The sequence below is a fragment of the Bufo bufo genome, chromosome 1 (assembly GCF_905171765.1).
Source record: "Bufo bufo chromosome 1, aBufBuf1.1, whole genome shotgun sequence".
In the NCBI taxonomy this organism is placed as follows: domain Eukaryota; kingdom Metazoa; phylum Chordata; class Amphibia; order Anura; family Bufonidae; genus Bufo; species Bufo bufo.
Window position 1 is genome coordinate 356,612,577 of NC_053389.1, and position 26,785 is coordinate 356,639,361.

A 26,785-nucleotide genomic window follows, 5' to 3' on the forward strand; every position below is an offset into this window, starting at 1 on the left:
ACTTTTCAATATTTGGGCTTGATTATATCGCCCAGGGTTTAAAATTTTGTACAACTTAATTTGATCCCCCTAATAACGAAAACTAGACCTAAAATAGGGATCTGGCTGAGACTTCCCCTATCCAGAGCTGATCGAGTCTCACTGGTCAAAATGGTGATACTACCACAATTCCTTTATGTGCTTAGGAATACACCTACCTGGATAGAAGATAAATATTTTAAACTCATGGAAAGAATAATTAATGATTTAGTGTGGGGAAGAAAACGAGTTTGAATAAAATTGGAATATCTATATAAACCACTGGAGTGTGGGGGTTTAAACCTCCCCTATCTTAAAGGGTATTTTATTGCTGCCCAGTTATTGATATGCTATGAATAAAAAAACTGTGCACTTTTAGGGAGGGTAGTAGGGAGTTACGCTCATAATAATATATTTACCCTGCTGGAATCTGGGCTACTGAGGAGCCAAGAGCGGGGTTACAGAGAGACTATAAAACTACTTTTGAAAGTCTGGGCTATTACTAGAACATGGCTGAAGATAAAGGGTTCACTCACATTCACGCCTCTTTGGCATAATGTACACTTACAGATGTTAGATGGTATTGCAGTGGACACATTTTGGCAAAAGTAGAATTTTGTATATTTCACAAGTAATTAAGGATAGAGAGATTAAGTCATTTACAGAGTTATCACATAATGTAGAAAACCTTTCATGGTTTAGGTACTTTCAATTGCGTTCAGCATTATCTAGTCTGGACGATAAACTGGTGTTGGATATAGATAGTTCATCCTTCTTGAATGATTGGACAGGGAGGACACTTTCTAGAATGAAGATTTCAAATATATATAAACTATTACTTAAGGCACGGTTTAGTGATACACAGTCACCAGGACAAAGAGCCTGGGAGATGGATTGTCCGAATATACAACCAGAAGGGTGGGGGAATATCTTTGTGAATCTAGGTTCACTATCCCAGAACTTTAATCATGTTCTAGTACATTTTAACATTTGCCACAGACTATATGTCACCCCTATATGGTTGAATAAATGTGGGCTAAGACATACGTCTAAGTGCCCTAAATGCGACACCTCAGGTGCGGACTATCTCCATATGATCTGGACCTGCCCAGAACTTATAAAATACTGGAATAGCATTAATAACTTCATCACCTATAAACTAAAAATACGAATACCCTTTGAACTACAAGTGTTTTTGCTTAATGAGTTTTCCAAAATAAATAGCCACAAGTATCAAAAGATCTTCCTATGCAGGATACTGCTGTTAGCTAGAATTCTGGTTAGTCGGACTTGATTTGCTCGACATACTCCAGAACTAAAAACATGGATAAACCTAGTTAACAAGGTAAAAAACTATGAGCAAATCGTGTATAAGCAGGGTGTTGAGGAGGAGGAGGCAATATCAGAGAAGAAGGGTGGTGGTGGCAGCAATAAAGAGCAGAGGCGATGTACCTTCCAAAGAACAGCCAGGTCCGTGTCTGTTTTGGGATCTAGTAATGAAGCTGACACTGTGGGAGGGTTAGGCCCACAACATGCCAAAGCTAAGCCAAGCATGATTGCCTCTACTTCTGCATGAGTATCTTCCATCTGGCAGTTTTTATCCATGCTGTTGGAAGCAGAAGCCTTGTGCAAGCTCTGCAATAACAAAATAAGACGTGGGCAGGCAAACACAAATGTGGGTAAGCAAAGGTGCAGCCAGCTACCATAACAGGAGTTCCTTCCTTCTCTGGGTGCTTGTGGCAGCCAGGCCGCAATTATGGGCAGTGCATTGTCTTTCACATTGTCATCTCTTTCTGCCTCTTCTGCTCAGACACTTCCTCTTTTGCTTCATCGGCAGTCATTGATAACAGAATGCATGGCCAGGAAACAATTCTACATGCCCAGCAATCCAATGGTTTGTAAGCTTAATTACCACCTGGCTAAATTACTGGCAGTATGGTCACTACTGTATAATTTAGTAGTCTGCTGCCTTTAGGGAGCTAATGGCATGCACTCAGCCTCACTTGACGACACCTAGTTAGCTTTTTTCTCTCAAAATGCCATCCCTGCCTTGTACTCTCACATGGCGGAGAACGTGTGCCAGTCCCTGCAATTCTGTGTGTGACAAGGTGCATACCATGTTGGACACCAGGATCAGCTATTATAGGCAGGGACAGTAGATGTCTTTCATGGCCCAGTGGTTCAGTGTTTTTGTGGCAGTGATGAGGCAGAACCCCGGCAAAGAGGCCAGGTCCTTTTGACCAACTCACATGTGGTGGATGTCCACCTCCCAAGAAAATAGCTTGTAGACTTAAAGCTCGGATCCTAAGGTGTGTCCACACCCTGAGAAAGCTTGGAAGAGAGGGAAGTGGATACAGAGAGTTAAATCATACCTTCTTTATTGACAACTGTTCACATTAAAAAACGCACATCATAATCTGGTCTGACGTGTTTCAACCATAACAATGGCGTTACTCGTATACACAAATTAATAAAATACAGACATGAAATATAAAGGCAAATTGTCAGCGGTTATCAGTGATCTATAATGACAATAAATTACAGAAATTACAGAAAGTCCAAACTAAAATGCTTTAAAACACCAGACACATTGTGGGTATTTGTTTTAGACGTATCATTAATGTGTTCAAATATACGTACTTTGTGCTTTCTAGTTATACTGCCAACATAAAATTTGTCACATGGGTTGCATAGAACAACATTTATAACATGGTCCGAGTTACAGTTAATGTATTCTTTTATGTTAAATACAATGGAATGATCACGGTTGGTAAAGGTATTTGTTGGCCTTGCATATGTGCAAACTTTGCATGGCGTGGAGCTGCATCTGAAAAAAATGCTGCAGTGTAGTCTGGTTTTACTTTTGTATGAATCTCGCGGTGCAGTGGGAACAATTTTCTGTCTTATGATGGGTGCGTTTTTATATACTATTCTATACTCCTGTGACGATATATTCTGTAGTATACTGTCCTCAAATAAAATTGTGAGATATTTCTGAGTTAATGCTTTAATTTTATTGTACAGTGGGCTATATTGTAAAACTAAAACCAGGTAAAGATCAAGTGAGGAATTCTTTTTTCCTTTGAAACACTGTGCCTCATCTTTTTTGGTGTTGAATAGCAGATACTGCCATTGAGTTGCGCTGATTTACCTGAAGCTCTTTGCAGCATTCAGCCTGGATAACATCTGCTAGACAATATAGTGTTAGGGCTCATGCACACAAATGTATTTTTTTTCCGTGTTCATGTTTTTTTTTTTTTGCAGACAGTATGCAGATCCATTCAATTCAATGGATCTGCAAAAAAACGGAAGTTACTCCGTGTGCATTCCGTTTCCGTATGTCCATATTTTCATTCCGCAATGAAATAGAACATGTCCTATTATTGTCCACATCACGGACAAAGATGGTACTGTTCTATTATGGGCCAGCTGTTACGTTCCGCAAAATACGGAATGCACATGGATGTCATCCGTATTTTTTGCGGGTCCGTTTTTTGTGGACCGCAAAATACATACGGTCGTGTGCATGAGCCCTTAATCTGTTTTAATTCTTTCATATACAATGTGTTATGCTCTTATATTCTTTCCTACTGGGATTGCTTTAAGAGTAGATATTGGGTGATTCGTGCGGGCATGCAGAATAGTATTGTCTGCAGTGGGCTTTCTATATGTGCTGGATATAATATTCTGATTGGGCTTACCCTCCAAGAAAAGATCTAAAAAGGAAATTATATTGTGTTGTACATTATACAGTATGTGAGTTTCAGATTGTACATGTTTTCGTTCAGATATGATACAAAAGATGGCACGGCAGACACCTCTTCCTGCCAAATGAATAGCAGATCATCGATGTATCTGCCACACCATCTTATGCTCTGATCGAAAGGATTATTCACATTGTCATTTCAGGAAGATCTATTTATTTACACTGACAAATACCCTAGCAAAGGGAGTATTTTGCTCCCATAGGGACTCCTTTCCTTTGAACAAAGTATTTTTTATCAAAAAGAAAAAAATATTGTTTCATAAGAAAGAATATAACATACAAACATAATTATAAATCTCCGGAGTGAAGTGTAGTTACTGTACTTAAATTAGTGATACAATAGAGCCTCAATGGCCATGTTGTGAGCTATAGATAGATATAATGTTACCACATCACACCTAAGCCATATGTTATGGATATCCCACTTTTTTTTGTTAAATTATATAGAACCTCCTTTGTTATCCTCTGCACTAGCGGCTGTAGAAGGCTAACTAGTCAGGCTCCAATTTTCTTACAAAGAGATCCCACCCTAGAGACAATAAGCGGAGGGGGTAAGATCCCCTTGTGGATCTTTGGACAGTCTGCTGACTGTGAGGTACAGGGTCAAAGTTTGCTCAATGATGATGTATAGGGGCAGACCGAACATCGCATATGTTCGCCCGCCACGGCGAACGCGAACAAGCTATGTTCGCCGGGAACTGTTCGCCGGCAAATACAAACCGGATTCCAAAAAAGTTGGGACACTATACAAATCATGAATAAAAACTGAATGCAATGATGTGGAGGTGCCAACTTCTAATATTTTATTCAGAATAGAACATAAATCACGGAACAAAAGTTTAAACTGAGAAAATTTACCATTTTAAGGGAAAAATATGTACCACTGTGTGGCATCTCCCCTTCTTCTTACAACACTCAACAGACGTCTGGGGACCGAGGAGACCAGTTTCTCAAGTTTAGAAATAGGAATGCTCTCCCATTCTTGTCTAATACAGGCCTCTAACTGTTCAATGGTCTTGTGACATTTCAGTTCCCGGATCCTTCTCCTACGCAGCCATGATGTTGTGATTGATGCAGAATGTGGTCTGGCATGATCTTGTTGAAAAATGCAGGGTCTTCCCTGAAAGAGATGACGTCTGGATGGGAGCATATGATGTTCTAGAACCTGAATATATTTTTCTGCATTGATGGTGCCTTTCCAGACATGCAAGCTGCCCATGCCACACGCACTCATGCAACCCCATACCATCAGAGATGCAGGCTTCTGAACTGAGCGTTGATAACAACTTGGGTTGTCCTTGTCGTCTTTGGTCCGGATGACATGGTGTCCCAGATTTCCAAAAAGAACTTCGAATCGTGACTCGTCTGACCACAGAACAGTCTTCCATTTTGCCACACTCCATTTTAAATGATCCCTGGCCCAGTGAAAATGCCTGAGCTTGTGGATCTTGCTTAGAAATGGCTTCTTCTTTTGCACTGTAGAGTTTCAGCTGGCAACGGCGGATGGCACGGTGGATTATGTTCACTGACAATGGTTTCTGGAAGTATTCCTGAGCCCATTCTGTGATTTTCCTTTACAGTAGCATTCCTGTTTGTAGTGCAGTGTCGTTTAAGGGCCCGGAGATCACGGGCATCCAGTATGGTTTTACGGCCTTGACCCTTACGCACAGAGATTGTTCCAGATTCTCTGAATCTTCGGATGATGTTATGCACAGTTGATGATGATAGATGCAAAGTCTTTGCAATTTTTCGCTGGGTAACACCTTTCTGATATTGCTCCACTATCTTTCTGCGCAACATTGTGGGAATTGGTGATCCTCTACCCATCTTGGCTTCTGAGAGACACTGCCACTCTGAGAAGCTCTTTTTATACCCAATCATGTTGCCAATTGACCTAATTAGTGTTAATTGGTATTCCAGCTCTTCATTATGCTCAAATTTTCTTTTTCCAGCCTCTTATTGCTACTTGTCCCAACTTTTTTGGGATTTGTTGACACCGTGAAAATTGGAATCAACATATTTTTCCTTTAAAATGATACATTTACTCGGATTAAACGTTTGATCTGTCATCTACGTTCTATTAGAAATAAAATATTGACATTTGCCATCTCCACATCATTGCATTCAGTTTTTATTCACAATTAGTTTAGTGTCCCAACTTTTTTGGAACCCGGTTTGTAATTATATTTGAACAATTTAACCAGAGAAAGTTAAAAATACACTTTTTTTTGAGAAAATTGCGGTCTATTTTGATTAATATCAGAAAAATGAAAAATCTCAGGAGCAATCAAATACCACCAAAAGAAAGCTGTATTTGTGAGAAGAAAAGGAGGTAAAATTAATTTGGGTGCCAAGTTGCATGACCGAGCAATAAACCGTTAAAGTTGTGAAGTGCCGATTTGTAAAAAAGGGCCTGGTCACTAGGGGGGTATAAACCTGTGTTTCTTAAGTGGTTAAAGTTCATTGAAGTCCCCTGATGAGTTCTGGCAATTCGGGACGAAACATGGCATGTACGGCTCTGTCTATAGGGTACAATTTGGGATTAGGCCCCAATACAGGGACAGGTTCCGTACGGGGTCGCCCCCTATCGGGGTGGGTGCTCTGTGTCTGTTAGGCAGGTAACCTGTTTAGCCCCTGACCCTCCTCGTAGGTAGGGCTTTATTTTCATTGCACAATAGAAGAACCAACAATTGCCGTTAACCACAAGAGTGCTGGTCACAAGTGTCCTGCCATTCAACAAAAGGACCATTATGCCACCAGGTGTAGATCCAGTCTCTACTGGATGTGGTAAGATCCACCATTTTTTTCTTTTCCATTAACCCTGTGGAATTAGTAAGTGGCGTTCTTATTTATTTGCATTTTGTCTCACAACTATGTGGTTTATTCTATACCTATTTTAAAAATACATAGTAAAAGTTATGTTTTAAAATACCCAGTTCACATGATTTTCTGACACTCTATTATTCCAGCTAGAAGTTTGTATTGGAGCTGTTATGAGTTGAGCACATGTCCCTCCAAAGACTCCCACTCTGACTGGTACAGTCTACTGTATAACCCTTAAAACCTATGCTGCTGCCAGTGTCAGACTGTACAAGTAGGATGAGACTGGTAGCACCTAATGTATTTTTTGTACCTTTATTCATAAACTTCCTCCAGGAATAAGACCTCCTGCACACAACTGTAGGTGTCCCGTTGCCGTATTGTGGACCGCATATGCGGATCGGCAATACACGGGCACCGTTCCATGTGCATTTCGCATCACAGATGCGGGCCCATTGACTTGAATGGGTCCTCAAATTTGGAGATGTGAAATGGTGCGGAACGGAAGCACGGGACGGAACACTACGGAAGCACGGGACGCACACGTTCGTGTGCAGGTCAGGCCTAATAGACAAGATATGAAAAGATGGTCTTCCTGAATTGCATTGAAATGCACACTGCGCAGCCAGAGAATGTAAGTATTTTACTAAAAACAGAAATTACTAAAACTGAGAACTGTCATACTAGAGCAGGGATCAGCAACCTCCGGCTGTTCAGAAACTACAACTCCCAGAATGCTTCATTCACTTCTGTGAGAGTTAAAAGAACAGTCGAGCATGTTTGCATGCTGGGAGTTGAAGTTTCACTCACAGCAGCTGGAGTGCTGAAGATGGCTGATCCCTGTACTAGAGGTAGGTCCTCATTACAGTGTAGATTCCCTCACAGGCTGGGTAATATCACCCTTTTTGTACATAAGTAGTTTAAATTAATGGGGTTGTCAAGGTTTGTGATATTGATGGCCCATCCTCAGGGCAGCAGTAGCTGATTGGCCAGGTTCTGACGCCTGGCAGGCCCCCTGTTGATCAGCTGTTTGAAGAGTCAATGGAGCTCTGGTGAGTCTGTGCCTGCCTTGTAAATTATGCAGCTGCAGCGTTCACCAGAGTACCATAGCCTCTTCACAGCTGATCAAGAGTAAGTGCTGGTGCCAGGAGTCAGACCCCCACCAATCAGTTACTGATGACCTATCTCGCCTGGCATAGGCCAGCAATATCAAAATCCTAGACAAACCCTTCCATGGCACCCTACTATAATAAAACTACAAAAAATAAATAACACAAACTAAAACATGGCCAATTCTGAAATGACACACTAAGCTGCGGTTGGGAATTTCTTTGTCTGTTTGAGGTTTTAGTCAGGAAAACAAGTGTGTTGATATGGTCTTCATTCAACCTCATTCTTCTTGGACTGCAGATTAGGCCCGAAGTACTGAATACTCATTTGGATACACAACTAGAGGTGGGAATGCATAGATATGCTTTTGCAAAATGGGCAAGAACTGGCAGACTTGGGGCATTTCTCCTCCACCAGGCTAGTGGGTCTTCTTCTGGACTAATTTCTTTCATCTGTTTGTACAAGAAGTCATTGCAAAGCATTTCTGTAGGGCTTTTGTCAGATGATGTATCTTCGGTACACACAGAACCACCTGCTGAGGCTGACCCACTATTTTCCGTCACAATGTTGGCCAACAAGCTTTTGAGATCTTTTTTTTTCTTTTTCTTAGTGACTTGTGCCACTGCCACTGCATGTTCTTCATCTTTCTGTTCTGCTCCTCCACTTGCTGGTAGCTGAAGAATGGATGCTCTCTGTAGAAGCTCTTCTTTTACTTCATCTTGAATAGACACAAATGAGTCCTTAAATCTTGGATCTAGATATGTGGCAGTGTTGAGAATGAGTTGCAACTTTTTGCTTTGGCGCCTCTTTTTCATGTCATCTATGACCCTTTGTTTCATTTCTCTGGCAAGGATGCTGTCAGATTCCTCCTCCGATGCACATACATATATTTTCCATGTCAAAGGAAGAACAGAAGACAGGGTTGGATCTTTCTCTCCACTAAACACATCAGTAAAATCGCTCATTGGTGCTAGCACATCTCTGACTGTCTCCAGAATGGTGACATCAGTATCCTTTGGCATAAGATACAATTTTTTCCGGTTCTCTGCCAGGACAGCACAGACAGCTTGTTGCTGTTCACAGAACCTCTCCACCATATCATAAATGGAATTCCACCGGGTCGGTTCATCGTGAATAAGCTTGTGTTCGGGTATCTGAAGTCCCTTTTGTTTTTCTTTCAGTGATCGGCTAATTTTATTTGATCGGCAGAACGCAGAGACGGTCTTGCGTAACCTTGAGAGACACGCCGCCACTCTTTCAATATCCAGGGCTTTGTTTAATGCCAGGTGCAAATTGTGACCAAAACATAGGACCCAGCTGTATTCCTCAAACGCTCTGATGTTGTTAGAGGCATTATCTGTTGTTATGCCAGACATTTTGGATATGTCCAGTTTCCAGTCTTCAGTTAAGGATTCCTCAAATGCTTCATGCAAACTGTCAGCAGTATGATCTGTGTACAGAGCCGTACAGCCTAAACACCAAGACTGCATCTCCCATTCTTCCATTATAAAGTGAATGGTGAGGGCTATAAATGCATCTGTAGCTCTGCTTGTCCAGAGATCTGTAGTACAAGCAAAGAATGGAACCTCAACCAGTTGCGCCTCAACCACTCTTCTGATCTCCATGTAGAGTGTTGGTATTTCTGTATACATAAAGTAGTATCTCCCAGGCATATCATACTTTCTGTCTAACTGCTGTACCAGGTTTCTGAATCCAGTTTTCTCAACCGTATATACAGGAACTTGGTCCATGCAGATGTACTCGGCAACAGCTTTGTTTAGTCTCTGCGCTTCCTTGGAGTCGTTGCCATATTTCTGCTGTCTTTCAAGCACAGATATAATGGCAGTAGCCTGAGTGGGTTTATTTTTGGATGATGTAGTGGAATGGGTTTGCTTCTTCTTCTGTGTAAGGAAAATAGAAGTCAATCATCATTCATCACTTAAAAAAAGGATGTTTCACTTCAGATAATAGCATTTATCCTGTAGATAAAGTGAATACAAAACAAGACTCTTCCTATGTGCTGTTGTTATGGACTATTGATACAAAATGGACACTTGCTTGTTGAGAACTAGACTGTAGTTAAAATGGCGGCCAGGTACCCAGCCAATGCCTATAACAAGAATCTTGCTCTTTGTTTTATCATGTGTCACAAGACGGTTTCCGTTCAGCTCAAGCAAGCAGCTTCAAAGAAAGAAGTAACGGCCTCACCCACCAGCAAGGGGGGAGAGGGGGACTTCCTCTTGTCATCGATGTGACAGAAAATACAGAGTTTATAGCCAATAGAAAAGATACACGCCACCTTACACCCCCCACTCCTTTCCGTCCTATATACTGTCTACTGTTCTGCAATAAACCAGAGATCCTGTTATAACCCAGCTGTGTGTTGTCTCAGTATTGATCTCTCAGTATACGTATACTTTAACATTAATTAATTTGGAGCAGTACATCAACCGAACTGGCAGCTTGGCCAGAACCAGAACAAATTTGGAGCCCAGCGTGGGGCTCGAGGATTGGACCCTTTGTTCCCATACGCCCGGAGACTAGATGAGGAGAGGCACACTAACGGACAGCGGGATCGCGACCGTAATACGAGGTAGGAAAATTGAGTCATCTTGCCTATAAAGTGTCCCCTGGTGTAGCCTCTTGGTGTTCGCCTGAGGGAGGGCTGCGGCAGCAGTCTGGGACGTCCTCGAGGGCATGAAAGTAAGAACCCCATTTGTTTTTTAAAGTCTTGATGTACTGTGTTGTGCCTATAAGTTGTGAACCCTGTTGACAAGTATCACTGACTGAGACACAGAGTTCTCCTATGTGCCTGTATCAGAGTTCAGCCCTGCGTCTGACTCAAATCTCCATAAAGGGGACAATCACAGAAGGGGGGAGAGCTGTCCGCTGTAGCCCAGAGTGTGCTGACCGGGACTCAAAGGTCTTCACGTCCAGTGATTCCTCTATAGAGGCCTTTAGATGGCTTCAGTAGGTGCGAGAGACGATGGGACAGTACGCAAGGGTTCTTCCTTGATGTATTGTGGTTTATTGTTTTTAATGTGCGACCCTTTGTAACGGAAACACAGACTGATAGAAACCCAAAGGCCTTCTAAAGTGCCCGGTGTTGTGACCGAGAGACGCCAGTGTCTACCCAGAGTGTGTGGGACATTAGGCTCAACGTGTTATATCGGGTAACTGTGTTGTCCAGAACAAGGTGAAGGATCCAGAAGATGGGAAATGAGGAAAGTGTCCCGAAGGGCTACTGTTCACCCGAACAGTACGTAACGGACCAGAGAAGCAAACACCTTCAATTGCTTTTCAATGGCTTTTGTTTCAAAATAACATGATGATTTAAGAAATTTGAGTTAAGAGTTTGAGTGCTAACCCTGCTACATCTGTATAACATACCAAAAGGTGGCACACTGCCCTGTGTTGTGGAAATTTTATTATGCAGACATTTTATCTTAGGATGTGTGTGTGTTTTTATAGATTGTCATCTGTCTCCCTGTGTCAGATTTAGCCAAAGAACGCTCTAGCAGAGGGTACTTGGGTTGAATCGGGACAAGTGGTAAAACCGTCAGTAGGAAAACCTTCTCACGGGCTTGGAGTCGTGTTCTCAGTGTGTAGGGGAACATTTGCCGGTTTGTGAACACCAAGTGCAATGCACTGGGCTTCTTCCCTTCAAATGTCTATAAACATTAGAGAAGTGAAGTCTGCATAATGAGAGATACATATTATACCTCTGCTGTAGCTTCGCTATCCCTTTCTGGATACATATCTGCTTTTAAGACATGCATATCTGCCTTGTCGGTATACTCGTAGCAATGTCTCACAGATAATCTCAAACCTATAAGAACCAGTAGAATGATCTTCATTAGATACTGGTCACTTTTGAGCAGTATTGAATGAGGTCCATGCTGACAGTGATGGGGGGTGGGCGGCCACCTGGCTGGTCAGACAGTGGACATGACTCATCCTTCCTTATACAGGGATAGGGTGTGTGCATTGTCTGTCTGGCCACATTGATTGCCCTTCCCTGTCCTTTGACATGTCATCACTTCCTGTATGTCATCACTTCCTGTATCCTTGTCTTGGGCCAGCCCCTTTTACACCTTTTGTGAGTAAATAAAAGAGTCAGACTGGGCAGGGAGGAGGAGGAGTTGCTCAGAATTCAAGATGGTAACACCTGGGTCTGTCTCTGACTGTGGTTGAGGGAAGAGAGATTCACCTATTTCTTTACACAAAGTTTGAGGCGAGCAGATTACAACTATTAATATTTCTACAACACCTGTTATGTGGCAGACGTTGTTGTTGAGAAAAGAGGGAAGTTAGAGGATGATTAACAGACATGGTCCGTGTGTGGTTGGACTGTAGTAAAGAATTTGAACAGACAGGGGGGAAGAACGAAATTTTGATGAGAAAAGACAGATATTTCTGTAAACCTGGTGTTGCATTGATACATGACTTGCCACCGCCCTATAATGGCGCCGGGAAGAAAGCAGGTGGGTGGTCAACAGAATCCCTCCTCCCGTGATACATGCCTTGCTCCCCACCCACAAAACCACACCTTGGTAACTACTCCCCGGCACATCCCATCATTTCCCGTGTTAGCTACAGTGCCATCTTGTCCCCAGCCAACGCCCATGAACGGACCTTTAATATCATTCGGTCCGGACCCCCCCTTCCGTCACTCCTATGTCACCCCTAGTCTCCCGGTGATCTCTATGCTGTACCCGATGATAAACCCGGATGGCACTTTTATGACTCCCCGTTAGATCATGACCCCCCCACACCCATAATGGTGGGAGGTCAAACAGAAGAGCCCGATCAAACGCAGTCTGACGAGGCGGTAGAATCTGTGTCGGGCACAAGGACTCCCACCCTTCCCCAATTGGCACCATGGAACGGGGGTAGTTGGCACAGAACCCAAATACCGCCAGTCTCGGATTACTGCATTGCAAAGAAACATGCAAGATCTAGAGAGGGGCAATTACAAAACACTTAGGGAAGCCCTGGCATTAACACAACCCCAGGGCCTGCCCAAATATGTGTCTTTCACTCCACAACACCATAGTGAATTTACTGCCTAACCCTGAGACCCACCCAATGCCATTTTACAGAAAATTGTCTCAAGTGCACCAAACCTATGGTCTGATTTGCAAAGTATAGTGGAGAATAAGACCGGTGAATACTGCTCACTGATTATTTATTTTATGCACTTATATAGCGCTACTATATTTCGCAGCGCTTTACAGACATTAGCATCCAACTGTCCCCAATGGGGCCCACAATCTAAGGTCCCTATCAGTATGTCTTTGGAGTGTGGGAGGAAACTGAAGTAGCCGGAAGAAACCCACGCAAACACAGGGAGAACATACAAACTCCATGCAAATGTTGCCCTTGGTCGGATTCAAACCTAGGACCCCAGTGCTGCAAGGCAACAGTGCTAACCACTGAGCCACCATGCTGCCCACTATAATGGACCACATTCCCATCCCAGAGCTGAGGGGTCAGAACGGAAAATACCTACCCTGTAACAACCATACTGTACAGGACCTTATCACAGGTATATTAGCTAACAACACAGAAGGTCAGTTAAAAGGATATGAGCTGGCGAAAGGGATACAATTAGCCAAATTATTTACCCAATTATTCAATAGCACAGCAGTGGCAGTTTCAAAAGACATATACTTAGTTTGTGGACACAAAGCGTACAAATGGTTATCCGAGAATGTCACAGGACTGTGCACCATCGCCAGGCTTACTCCTGCCACCTTTATAGTACCACACTCTGAAATTGACATAAATGCTATTCCTAAACACACCTTTTACCGCAGGGCCAAAGATAACACACCCAGACCAAACGGTAAGCCACATGTTGTAGAAATGAGCATTCCCAATAAAATTCTTAGTATCCTTTTCATATATCCCATGATAGTGCAGATGTGGGATCATTTGGGGGTGGCAACTGATTATCTAGATGATCAAATATGGGAAGTGATGAGACTTATGAATACCTCGAACACTGTGCAAAACCAGTTAATCATTGCCACCAACCAACACACATTAGTTCTAGACTATGTTACAGCTAAAGATGGAGGTATGTGCCAGGTTGTGGGACCCGCTTGTTACCATTACATAGACCCGCAGGGTAATTTGCAAGTTAAGGTGGGTATAGAGAAAATGGCGGATCTAAGGGACAAATGGCTGAACTCACATAAAGCTGATAAAGATACATGGTGGTCTGATACCTTCTCTTTCCTCAACCCCGACAACTGGTTTAAAGGTATTGTGGGTTGGCTCATGGGAATTGTCCAAGGAATATTACAGGTAGCCCTAATACTATTGGTGATATATATAGTAATTAAGCTTGTTCTTACTTGTGTGACCCGCCTTTTAAAAAAGAATGAAGAAAACTGATGAACACCCTATCATGCTTCTCTACGATGAGGAAGAACAGAAGGAAACCTTGCTCAACACAGCTCCGCCTCCTCACTAAGATGCCTGGCTGAGATAGGGTGAGATTAATCCCAAGGTATTACCACAAGTCCGATTAACCGGGAACTTATGCCGGTTAATCTGTGGGTGAAGAGGATACGAATGGTATGCCAGGGGATTCATTAGGTAAGGGAAAGTCTACAATCAAGTTTCCAAGGGGGGACTGTTATGGACTATTGATACAAAATGGACACTTGCTTGTTGAGAACTATACTGTAGTTAAAATGGCGGCCAGGTACCCAGCCAATGCCTATAACAACAATCTTGCTCTTTGCTTTATCATTTGTCACAAGACAGTTTCCGTTCATCTCAAGCAAGCAGCTTCAAAGAAAGAAGAAGTAACGGTTTCACCCACCAGCAAGGGGGAAGGGGGGACTTCCTCTTGTCATCGATGTGACAGAAAATACAGAGTTTAGAGCAAATAGAAAAGATACACGCCACCTTACACCCCCCACTCCTTTCCGCCCTATATACTGTCTACTGTTCTGCAATAAACCAGAGATCCTGTTATAACCCAGCTGTGTGTTGTCTCAGTATTGATCTCTCAGTATACGTATACTTTAACAATTAATTTGGAGCAGTACATCAACCGAACTGGCAGCTTGGCCAGAACCAGAACACTGTGATTCTCCATATTGCCCTCGTTGCTGGCTTCATTCAATTTTTCCATCACCCTATACAATGCTCGTTTCCAGGGGTTACAGCCACCCTGCAATGCAAGCACGACCACTGCTGCTAGATTGCAGGGTGGTCGTGACTTGTAACCATGGAAAAAAATCTGTGTATAATGAGATTGAAAAATGAATGCAGCCCGGAAAGATGGCAATATGGACAATCACAATACATTAGTAAGTGCCTTGTATTCCTCTTTCTCTACATGATAACCCCTTTAAGATAAGAGCATGGGTAGGTAGGGTAGACTTAAAATTGGCTAACCTGTCGAGTTTTCAGCTCATTGTAGAAGTCAGGGTGATTGCCAAATGCTTAGCCAAGTTGCTGGTGTTTCCTGCTTTGCAATGGAGAGATTTGTAACACCTTTTGCAGACAGGTTTTTCTGTGTCTGTTGGCTGCCCGTCTTCAACGGCGATGTAGGCAAAATATGCCCATACTTTACTCCGCATCCTTGCTGAGGCCTTTTTTTCTACAAGTGGTGCATGTGACGGGCACACAAGTTCTGCATCTTTCATTGACGGCGACGGTGAATCCATGGCTTCTTTGTTTTCACTGCGCCTAGAACAAGTGGAACAATTAGGGCTCTTTCACATGAGCGGATGCCGGGCGTGCGGGTAATCTACTGCGTGTGAAAGAGAGCCAAACCCTGTTCCGGACCCGGACAGCAGAGACACAGAGCAGTAACATAATTGATAATGCTCCATGCCGCTCTGTGATCTTTTTACTACAAAATCACAGTGAGATAAAGTTGTCACCGTTATTTTGTAGCAAAAAGATCACAGAGAGGCACAGAGCATTATCAGTCATGTTAATGCTCCATGTCTTTGCTGTCCGGAGCAGAGCTTGGCTGTTTTTCATGCAGTGGATTCCATGCATGGGATCCGCTCATGTCAAAGAGCCCTTACAGCATGTAGAGGTGCAGTACTAGTAACAACTCACATTGCTGCATTGTTCAGTCTCTCTCAACTTCATAGCGATTTGCTTGTGGCACAATGGCCACATGATTTTAGGTCGGTCGTCAGTGTGGTTCTAGTTATGAAAAAAAATGATGCATATTTTTCAATGGCTTAAACCACACCTCATTCACTAGGTGGGGTGGTGGTGGTGGTTGGGGGGAATGGCCTTCATAAAAATCGACACAGATTGGGGTTGTAATTGTAAATCTGTGAGGTCAGCTGCTACATGATATACATTGTGGTGCTGGGGCCTCGTTACATGATAGGGTAATTGTGATGCACAATTGAACAGGTCCAACCGTTCCTAGTGATAACCCCCCCATGTGCCTCATAATAACGAAATAACCCTATCAAGTATCCATATTCTTGCATAATGGTCAACATGGGGTTAATGTATGAGCTACAACAGTCGCTTGCTATTTGGCAGCACAGTCTTATGAATTCAATCTAAGTGCCTCATATTAATAATAACCTGTATTCTGCAACTTACATTAACCCTATGTTGCCCATTATGTGGGATTGTACTTTGGGGGTCACTTACTATTAATGTGAGGCACATGGGGTCTAGTCCAAAGACTCCAAAAGCATGTGCCCAGCCTGACATTAAAAAATAAGTGACCACCATCATGTTTAAAACATGGGTAGTGGCAAGATTGGGGTTAATGAGTCTCATTAACCCCAAATCTTGCTGGCTGTCTTATAGATATGCTTTTTGCCTGCCTTTATTTTGTGGCAGGCTAATCATCACTCTTGCACTGGGTCTGGCTGTGGGGCTGTGGGCTAGGCACCTGCTATGCTGGGAAGGCTGCTTTTCAGTGCTCAGTCTCACTGACTCTGGGGCTCGGGCTGACGCTGGCAGGAGTACACAAGACAGGAGTGACTCAGTCAGGACGGAGGAGCAGGCTGCTGCCGCTGGTGCCGTTCGCCGACCTCCCCCGTCCCTCCTCCTCCTTTAATTAAATGCACAGTCATTGGTGGCAGTGATGCAGGCATCTTCAGAGCCCGCTTACTTGATTGAGCTCAGCGGCGGCAGCGGCATAGGAGGGAGGGACTCCCTCCTTCTCCACCTCCCTCTCTCCCTCCCGCCTTCTCCACTGTCTTTCTGGCGGAGCGCCATGTTGTGTCATAAGAGGAGATAATGGGCTGCGCTAGTATCGAAAAAGTGCAAATCACAGTACCGAATTGATACTTCTAAAAAAGTATCGATTAGGTATCGAATTTTCGATACCCGCAACAACCCTATTGTGATTGTATGTGTGTGGGGTCTGAGCAATCGGATATTGGCCAGCTGAGCAGAGATCCCTTCATCTGTCTAGTGAAGTGACGGTATGGTATGGGGTGTACAGCTGGTTCGTCTCCCCGGGATGAACCAGCAAATACTGGCGGTAATTCAGATAAAGCTTCTCACAAACTCTAATTTATACTGTGTGTGTATGTTTGTGTGGTATATAGTGTGCGGCAGGAAAATGGATGTGCAATGTGCATGTGAGAGATATTTCTTTGCTGTCCATACGTACATGCTACAGACATATGGTCCAGATTTATCATTAGCTCAAGTCAGAATAATGGAGTGAAAAAGTCGCAAAAAAATGTGCAAAAGCTAAAACTGCGCACAAATTTGCTCTGCACTATGCTCGCCAGTTTTCTGAAAGTGGGCGTGTTTTCTTATGTAAATGAATCTCTAGACAGATTTACTATTAGGACTATTTAAACAGTCAGCGCACACAAAAAAAGGATATGGTATGGGGTACACGTTCACTACTAATAAATCGAATCACAGCCTGACAGAACGTTGGTAACAAAAACAATAAATATTTTATTAGGAAATAAAGTGGGTGTAGATAAAATCAGGCGTACAGGAATCAGTAGTGTGGAGAGGGAACAGAATTATACCATCCACAACTCTGATAGCCTGAATGAAGCACCTATATATATATGGCAGGAATCCAGTATTGGGGCACACTGATTGATGTCCTAGCCTTAATATATAAGGTGTGGTGGATACAGCACTGAGCCTGGGATTACCATATGATATGCAAGTTTTATAGTAGCTGCTAATAGTGAGATCTAGCAGACTAGTAATAGCATATATTGGTAGTTGCAGTCCATTAGGCTAGTTTGTCCCAAGACTGCTCCCCTATAGGCTGAGCGAGGTATCAGCAAACTGTGCTCTCACAGCGGCACTCGTGATAAGAATATCACTGAATAGATATGCCCTCTGCCCGAAGCACAGCTGACATCAGTGCTGCGCTCTACGCGTTTCAACATGCTAGGGTGACCGCATGTCTCATCAGGAGCGAGCTACACTTTCTATTCTATGTCATCTGAACACTGCACTGTAACGTGCGTCTCTCGGCACTGTGCTGGCCATGTGTGGCCAGCCGCACGCCGAGACTAAGTAATCTAAGACCCTCCCCCATGCCGGTGTGCAATGTGCATGTGAGAGATATTTCTTTGCTGTCCATACGTACATGCTACAGACATATGGTCCAGATTTATCATTAGCTCAAGTCAGAATAATGGAGTGAAAAAGTCGCAAAAAAATGTGCAAAAGCTAAAACTGCGCACAAATTTGCTCTGCACTATGCTCGCCAGTTTTCTGAAAGTGGGCGTGTTTTCTTATGTAAATGAATCTCTAGACAGATTTACTATTAGGACTATTTAAACAGTCAGCGCACACAAAAAAAGGATATGGTATGGGGTACACGTTCACTACTAATAAATCGAATCACAGCCTGACAGAACGTTGGTAACAAAAACAATAAATATTTTATTAGGAAATAAAGTGGGTGTAGATAAAATCAGGCGTACAGGAATCAGTAGTGTGGAGAGGGAACAGAATTATACCATCCACAACTCTGATAGCCTGAATGAAGCACCTATATATATATGGCAGGAATCCAGTATTGGGGCACACTGATTGATGTCCTAGCCTTAATATATAAGGTGTGGTGGATACAGCACTGAGCCTGGGATTACCATATGATATGCAAGTTTTATAGTAGCTGCTAATAGTGAGATCTAGCAGACTAGTAATAGCATATATTGGTAGTTGCAGTCCATTAGGCTAGTTTGTCCCAAGACTGCTCCCCTATAGGCTGAGCGAGGTATCAGCAAACTGTGCTCTCACAGCGGCACTCGTGATAAGAATATCACTGAATAGATATGCCCTCTGCCCGAAGCACAGCTGACATCAGTGCTGCGCTCTACGCGTTTCAACATGCTAGGGTGACCGCATGTCTCATCAGGAGCGAGCTACACTTTCTATTCTATGTCATCTGAACACTGCACTGTAACGTGCGTCTCTCGGCACTGTGCTGGCCATGTGTGGCCAGCCGCACGCCGAGACTAAGTAATCTAAGACCCTCCCCCATGCCGGTGTGCAATGTGCATGTGAGAGATATTTCTTTGCTGTCCATACGTACATGCTACAGACATATGGTCCAGATTTATCATTAGCTCAAGTCAGAATAATGGAGTGAAAAAGTCGCAAAAAAATGCGCAAACGCTAAAACTGCGCACAAATTTGCTCTGCGCTATGCTCGCCAGTTTTCTGAAAGTGGGCGTGTTTTCTTATGTAAATGAATCTCTAGACAGATTTACTATTAGGACTATTTAAACAGTCGCAAAAAAGTCACAAAAAAATGTGCAATTTCACTCCAGTGAGGACCATGCTTATCTTTTTTTTAAATAAATTTTCTTTATTGAGAAGTCAGTATACAAGAACATCATGGAGGATACAACCTCCAGGCGAAAGCAACAAGTAACATTGACGTCACGGAAAGCAAATCTGGGTACATAGGCATGGGATATCTTTGTATATTAGACCCGACCTAGACATAGGACAGATCAGCCAGATGGAGATGGTATGGTATGGTATGGATGCGATAAGCAAACAAATTAATGAGACAATGGAGAGCAGAGTATAGGATACCAACTGAGATGGGGAGAAAATACGAGCCTATCCTAGGAATTTTTACCAAATGATTAAACGTTTAAATTCCTGAATATTTTCCAATCCTGTCAGATTCTTGCGAAAGATTGGAAGTTTCTTATTTCCCAGGAGGAGATTTCCTCAAATCTATGGATTTGGTCGACTTTTGAAAAACATTGTTCTATAGGGGGGGACCTCTGTGGAGAGCCATAGTCTCGGGATGAGGAATCTGGCCACTCCTATCAGGTGCTTGAAGAGGCTCAGGTTAGAGGTTTTATGTTTAGATGGATATATGTTTAAAAGTGCTATCTCCGGAGAGGGGATAAAATCGGCTCCACAGACATGGTTGCTAATTTGGAAAACTTTCTCCCACCATGATAGAAGATTTGGACACTCCCACCAGATGTGTAAGTAGGAGCCTCTGTCAACTAAGCATCTCCAACACATGTCGCAGCCAGAAGCCGAGTATCTAGAGACGATGTCCGGTGTCTTATACCATCTAGTAATAACCTTATACCCGTTCTCCTGAATGCGTACGCACCTTGACGATTTGTGAGGGGAATTTAAGATGGTGCCAATTTCTTTGGCTGAGAAAGTGTGCTTTAAATCTCTTTCCCAGAGGCCAATGAAGGAAGGTGAGACAGAAGAGGTAGGGGATCTAATTCTGCTATAAAGTTGTGATATCACCTTTGGGGGGCCTTGCGAGCTATCGATCAAACCCTCAAACCAGCTGAACGGTCTCATAAGGTCTCCAAAAAAGATATGTTGAGTTAAGTAAGCCTTAATTAAATATAATGGGTTCTTAAGTGTAAGTGAAGGGGAGATTGAAAGGCTTTCTCTTAACCCGCTTAATGACAAAGGCGTATTGTCATGGAATAGCTCTCTCAGGCAAGTAACAGAATCTCTAAGGTTTGTGGGTAGGCTGTCAAGGAGAGCTTTAGGGGCTATTTGTATTATATCACGTACCTGGAGAAGTGGTGAAGGGAAGAGGATCTGTAGGTGTGTGGATTGGAACCATTTAAAGGCATTACAAGTAGCTTTGATCAGGGGAGTTGAATCCGGAGGTATAGGAGGGAGGCATTTGTGGCCTAGAATAAGATCTCTAAAGGAGGACTTAACTAAAGATTGTTCTATCTGGACCCAGGATTTGTGAGGAGGGGCCCTCAACCAGTCCACAAGTCTGGAGAGGAGAACAGCCTTCCCATACAATTCAGGGTCTGGAAGGGCTATACCCCCTAAAGGGCCTTGTAGGAGAGACTGGCTTTTTTCTTGTTCCAGATGAAGGTACTAAATAATGATCTAAGTGAAGCGTAGTATGAGGAAGGGATTGGGATAGGAAGGACCTGAAGTAGGTAAGTCAATTTGGGTAGTACTAAGGAAGTGAGAATGTTTTTTCTACCAAACCAGGATAGTATCGGGAGGTCAAGGTTTTTTAGGGTGTCAGAAACGTGGTTCAAAAGAGGTGTATAATTTAAAGCAAAAAGTTGGGAGGGATCATTACTTATCTTAATGCCTAAGTATGTTAAATGGGGAAGGGACCAATTAAAAGGGGAGTTTTGTTCCAATCGTATTTTCAGGGATTTAGAAAGGCCAGTGTGAATAATTAAAGACTTGCTATGGTTGATCTTAAAGTTGGAGAATTTACTAAATGTTTCTAAGTGCTGGTAAATCTTAGGGAGTGCGATGCTTGGATTACTAGCCATAATCAGCAAGTTGTCGGCAAAAGCCGCCGTCTTGTGTTCATGATCCCCAAGATTTACGCCCTTGATATCTTTATCAGAACTAATAGTTTGCCATAGGGGTTCCATAATTAATATAAAGAGGAGAGGGGAAAGAGGGCAACCTTGCCGAGTGCCATTACCTATCTTAAAGGGGGAAGAAATTGTATTATTGATAGAGATTGAGGCGGAGGCTTTGGAATACATGGCATCTATAGCTGACAGGAAGGGGTCTGGGAATTTTTGACAAGAAAGAACAGATTTCATGAAAGACCATTTAACTCTATCAAATGCCTTCTCAGCATCTGTACTGAGAAGGACTAGGGGCAAGGCTTTTTTTTTTGCATAGTAAAGGATATTGAGGACTCTAGCGGTGTTATCTTTACCCTCTCTCTCCCTAGCAAAGCCAGTTTGATCTCTATGGATCAGGGAAGGTAGTATGGAAGCTAAACGGTTAGCCAACATTTTGGCCAGTAATTTGAGGTCAATGTTAAGGAGAGAGATGGGCCTATAACTAGGGCAAAGTGTAGGGTCCTTACCCTCTTTGGGAATTAAGATAATATGGGCTTTAGTCATATCATTAGACAAGGGGTTGTTGGTCAGGGTTAAGTTATAAAGCGGGGTAAGGTAAGGTATAAGTGTATCATGGAATGTGGAGTAGTAAGAGATAGGTAGGCCATCTGGGCCTGGGCTTTTACCTTTTAGGGGAGTTACGAATAACGTCCATAAGTTCAACTGGGGTAAAAGGGGAGGCCAGAAGTTTTTTGTCCTCATCAGATAGAGAGGGGAGTTGCAACTTCTCCAAATAGGTGGAGAGAGATGGCAAGGGCCCTGAGGGGGTAGGTGATAGGGGGGGGGGGGGGCGCTCAACATTATATAGGGATTCATAGAAGTCTCTAAATTGCTCTGCAATCAGGTCTGAGTCAAAAATGGGCAATCCTGAGGCGTTAGTAAGTTTATGCACAAAATTGTTTGATTTCCTTATTTTGGCCCTTTGCATAACAAATTTAGAGGCTTTGTTACCATGAGCGAAAATCTTTTGTTGTGAGTTAAGATAATATTTTGCTGATATGGAGTTTAGTAGGTCTTTAACCTCTTGCCATCTGGGCCATTTACCCCCTTCCTGACCAGGCCTAATTTTGCAAAACTGACATATCTCACTTTATGTGGTAATAACTTTGGAACGCCTTTACTTATCCAAGTTATTCAGAGATTGTTTTCTCGTGACACATTGTACTTCATGATAGTCATAAATTTGAGTCAAAATATTTCACCTTTATTTATGAAAAAATCCCAAATTTACAAAAAAAAATAAAAAATTCGCAATTTTCTAAATTTAAATTTCTCTGCTTTTAAAACAGAAAGTGATACCTCATAAAATATTTATTACTTAACATTCCCCATATGTCTACTTTATGTTGGCATCATTTTGGAAATGTCTTTTTTTTTTTTTTAGGACGTTAGAAGGCTTAGAAGTTTAGAAGCAATTCTTCAAATTTTTAAGAAAATTGCCAAAACCCACTTTTTAAGGACCAGTTCAGGTCTGAAGTCACTTTGTGGGGCCTACATAGTGGATACCCCCATAAATGACCCCATTGTAGAAACTACACCCCTCAAGTTACTTAAAACCGATTTTACAAACTTTGTTAACCCTTTAGGCGTTCCACAAGAATTAAAGGAAAATGGAGATCAAATTTTTAAATTTCACTTTTTTGGCAGATTTTCCATTTTAATAAAAAAAAATTTTTAACACATCGATGGTTAACAGCCAAACAAAACTCAATATTTATTACCCAGATTCTGCGGTTTACAGAAACACCCCACATGTGGTCATAAACTGCTGTATGGGCACACGGCAGGGCGCAGAAGAAAAGGAACTCCACATGGTTTTTAGATGCCATGTCCCATTTGAAGCCCCCTGATGTACCCTTACAGTAGAAACTCCCAAGAAGTGATCCCATTTTGGAAACTAGGGGATAAGGTGCCAGTTTAATTGCTACTATTTTTGGGTACATAAAATTTTTTTCATCATTAATTATAACACTTTATGGGGCAAGGTGACCAAAAAATTGGTTGTTTTAGCACAGTTTCTATTTATTTATTTTTACAGCGTTCACCTGAGGGGTTCAGTCAAGTGACATTTTTATAGAGCAGATTGTTACGGACGTGGCGATACCTAATATATATACTTTTTCTTATTTATTAAAGTTTTACACAATAATAGCATTTTTGAAACAAAAAAATTATGTTTATAATGTGTCCATGTTCTGAGAGCTATAGGTTTTTTATTTTTGGAGAGATTTTCTTATGTAGGGGCTAATTTTTTGCGGGATGAGGTGACTTTTATTGGTACCATTTTGTGGGACATACGCATTTTTGATCACTTGGTGTTGCACCTTTTGTGATGTAAGGTGACAAAAATTGCTTCTTTTGAAGTTTTCTTTTTTTTTTTTTTTTTACGGTGTTCACCCGAGGGGTTAGTTCATGTGATATTTTTATAGAGCTGTTTTTTACGGATGTGGCAATACCAAATATGTCTATTTTATTTTTTCTATTTTTAACTTTTTTTTTTTTAATCCTTACTTGGGGAATTTTTTTTTTTACATGTGAAACCATTTTCTATTTTATTTTTTCAACCCTTTATTTTTTATTTTTTTATTTTACACTTTTCGTCCCCCATAAGGTCATACGAGACCTCTGGGGGACATTTACTTCACTTTTTCTTTATTTTTCACTGTTGATTTCTCCTGTAACTGGGGCTGACATAGTGGCCCTAGTTACAGGAGAAATACACCCCCCAGAGAGGCTATACAGCATAATACTGCGCTGTACAGCCTCAGTGCAGGGCTGATCGAGGTCTGTGAAAGAACTCGCACAGCTCCTGCACTCTCCGGTCCCGGCGGTCACATGGGCACTGTCCCTGCCTTCTCTCTGGGTTGCCCTGCTGTCACTGACAGCGGGCAACCCGATCAGCAGCTGCACGATTAGCGTGCAGCTGCAGTTTCTGAACGGACGTTCTGGAAAGTCCATTCAGAAATAGAGATCCACCTCCCGGACGTTTATATCCTATGGGTGGACGGGAGGTGGTTAAGAGAGCACCTATAATTGTTTAACTCATTTAAATGGGTCTTGAGTAGGGACATTTTATGGGATTTTTCTAAACGGTTGATTTTCTCGTGGAGATCATCGATTCATGGTTTTCTTGAGATGCGCCCCAATACTGATGCATTGGCCTCTCACAAAAGCCTTATGAGCGTCCCATAGGGTCTGAGGAGAAATTTCTGAAGAAGCGTTTAAATGGAAGTAATCTTTTAAAGCTGTTTGTATTACCAGCGATTCTAAGGCTTTGGTTAGGGCTGCCTTCAGATATTTCCTCAATATCGGAAGGTTTGGACGTCTTTCGGCGTTGTCCTGGCTTTCATCATCAGGATCAGCAGCCGGCGCCATTTTGGTTTCTTTAGCGACATGTATGGCCGCCGCTTTTTAAATAAATTTATCCATCTCACCACTTGCTACAGATGGCTTCTGGTGATGTGGAGGTTCCCCTGATCTCGGGTGGCCTATTTTCACCATTTTCTAGCCGGTATTGCAAACGTAAGCTGCGGTAAAGAAATGCCTGTTAGACGAAGCTCAGACGCACACAGGCATCCACGTCCGGTGCTAGCTCTGCCCCCCAGGACCATGCTTTTCTTTTGAGACTTTTTAATAGAACATGCGACTTTTTCGTAAAGATGTGCGACTTTTGTAAAGCTGCTTACTGACGGATAAACTGCTACCGTCAAACCACATTTATTACAGTCTTAAAGGGCCGATCATAAATCTGACTTGGCTAAAACTGACTTTAGCCATATGTGAAAGTGGAGTAGGTTGTCATAGTAATGATAAATCTGGCCCTATAGTGCTGTGATGTCACAACAATACTTAGTGCACCAATCAGTAATATCTACTTAGACCTGATAAAATATGAAGTTGTATGTATTGCGAAAATAAATTTGGATCATAAGTGGCGATTTTCGCAATCACAAATACAAACCGGATTCCAAAAAAGTTGGGACACTATACAAATCGTGAATAAAAACTGAATGCAATGATGTGGAGGTGCCAACTTCTAATATTTTATTCAGAATAGAACATAAATCACTGAACAAAAGTTTAAACTGAGAAAATGTACAATTTTAAGGGAAAAATATGTTGAATCAGAATTTCATGGTGTCAACAAATCCCCAAAAAGTTGGGACAAGGCCATTTTCACCACTGTGTGGCATCTCCCCTTCTTCTTACAACACTCAACAGACGTCTGGGGACCGAGGAGACCAGTTTCTCAAGTTTAGAAATAGGAATGCTCTCCCATTCTTGTCTAATACAGGCCTCTAACTGTTCACTCGTCTTGGGCCTTCTTTGTTGCACCTTCCTTTTTATGATGCGCCAAATGTTCTCTATAGGTGAAAGATCTGGACTGCAGACTGGCCATTTCAGTACCCGGATCCTTCTCCTACGCAGCCATGATGTTGTGATTGATGCAGAATGTGGTCTGGCATTATCTTGTTGAAAAATGCAGGGTCTTCCCTGAAAGAGATGACGTCTGGATGGGAGCATATGTTGTTCTAGAACCTGAATATATTTTTCTGCATTGATGGTGCCTTTCCAGACATGCAAGCTGCCCATGCCACACGCACTCATGCAACCCCATACCATCAGAGATGCAGGCTTCTGGACTGAGCGTTGATAACAACTTGGGTTGTCCTTGTCCTCTTTGGTCCGGATGACATGGCGTCCCAGATTTCCAAAAAGAACTTTGAATCGTGACTCGTTTGACCACAGAACAGTCTTCCATTTTGCCACACTCCATTTTAAATGATCCCTGGCCCAGTGAAAACGCCTGAGCTTGTGGATCTTGCTTAGAAATGGCTTCTTCTTTGCACTGTAGAGTTTCAGCTGGCAACGGCGGATGACACGGTGGATTGTGTTCACTGACAATGGTTTCTGGAAGTATTCCTGAGCCCATTCTGTGATTTCCTTTACAGTAGCATTCCTGTTTGTGGTGCAGTGTCGTTTAAGGGCCCGGAGATCACGGGCATCCAGTATGGTTTTACGGCCTTGACCCTTACGCACAGAGATTGTTCCAGATTCTCTGAATCTTCGGATGTTATGCACAGTTGATGATGATAAATGCAAAGTCTTTGCAATTTTTCGCTGGGTAACACCTTTCTGATATTGCTCCACTATCTTTCTGCGCAACATTGTGGGAATTGGTGATCCTCTACCCATCTTGGCTTCTGAGAGACACTGCCACTCTGAGAAGCTCTTTTTA

The 26,785-nt window shown here is 42.5% G+C and overlaps 1 protein-coding gene and 1 long non-coding RNA gene across 2 annotated transcripts; both read right to left on the minus strand.

Moving 5' to 3' along the window:
• Window positions 1-1,282: 1,282 nt before the first annotated feature.
• Window positions 1,283-10,325, minus strand: LOC120977865 (E3 SUMO-protein ligase ZBED1-like). The gene is made up of 4 exons (XM_040406045.1): window positions 10,305-10,325; window positions 8,278-9,615; window positions 1,471-1,653; window positions 1,283-1,333 (listed from the first exon to the last, which is right to left on the minus strand). Exons 1-4 carry the CDS (start codon window positions 10,323-10,325, stop codon window positions 1,283-1,285), a joined length of 1,593 nt encoding a protein of 530 aa, XP_040261979.1.
• Window positions 10,326-12,249: 1,924 nt separating this feature from the next.
• LOC120987010 lies at window positions 12,250-26,163 on the minus strand. The gene is made up of 3 exons (XR_005775877.1): window positions 26,151-26,163; window positions 20,253-20,255; window positions 12,250-12,451 (listed from the first exon to the last, which is right to left on the minus strand). It is a non-coding gene; the product is annotated as an uncharacterized LOC120987010 (long non-coding RNA).
• Between the last annotated feature and the right edge of the window lie 622 nt (window positions 26,164-26,785).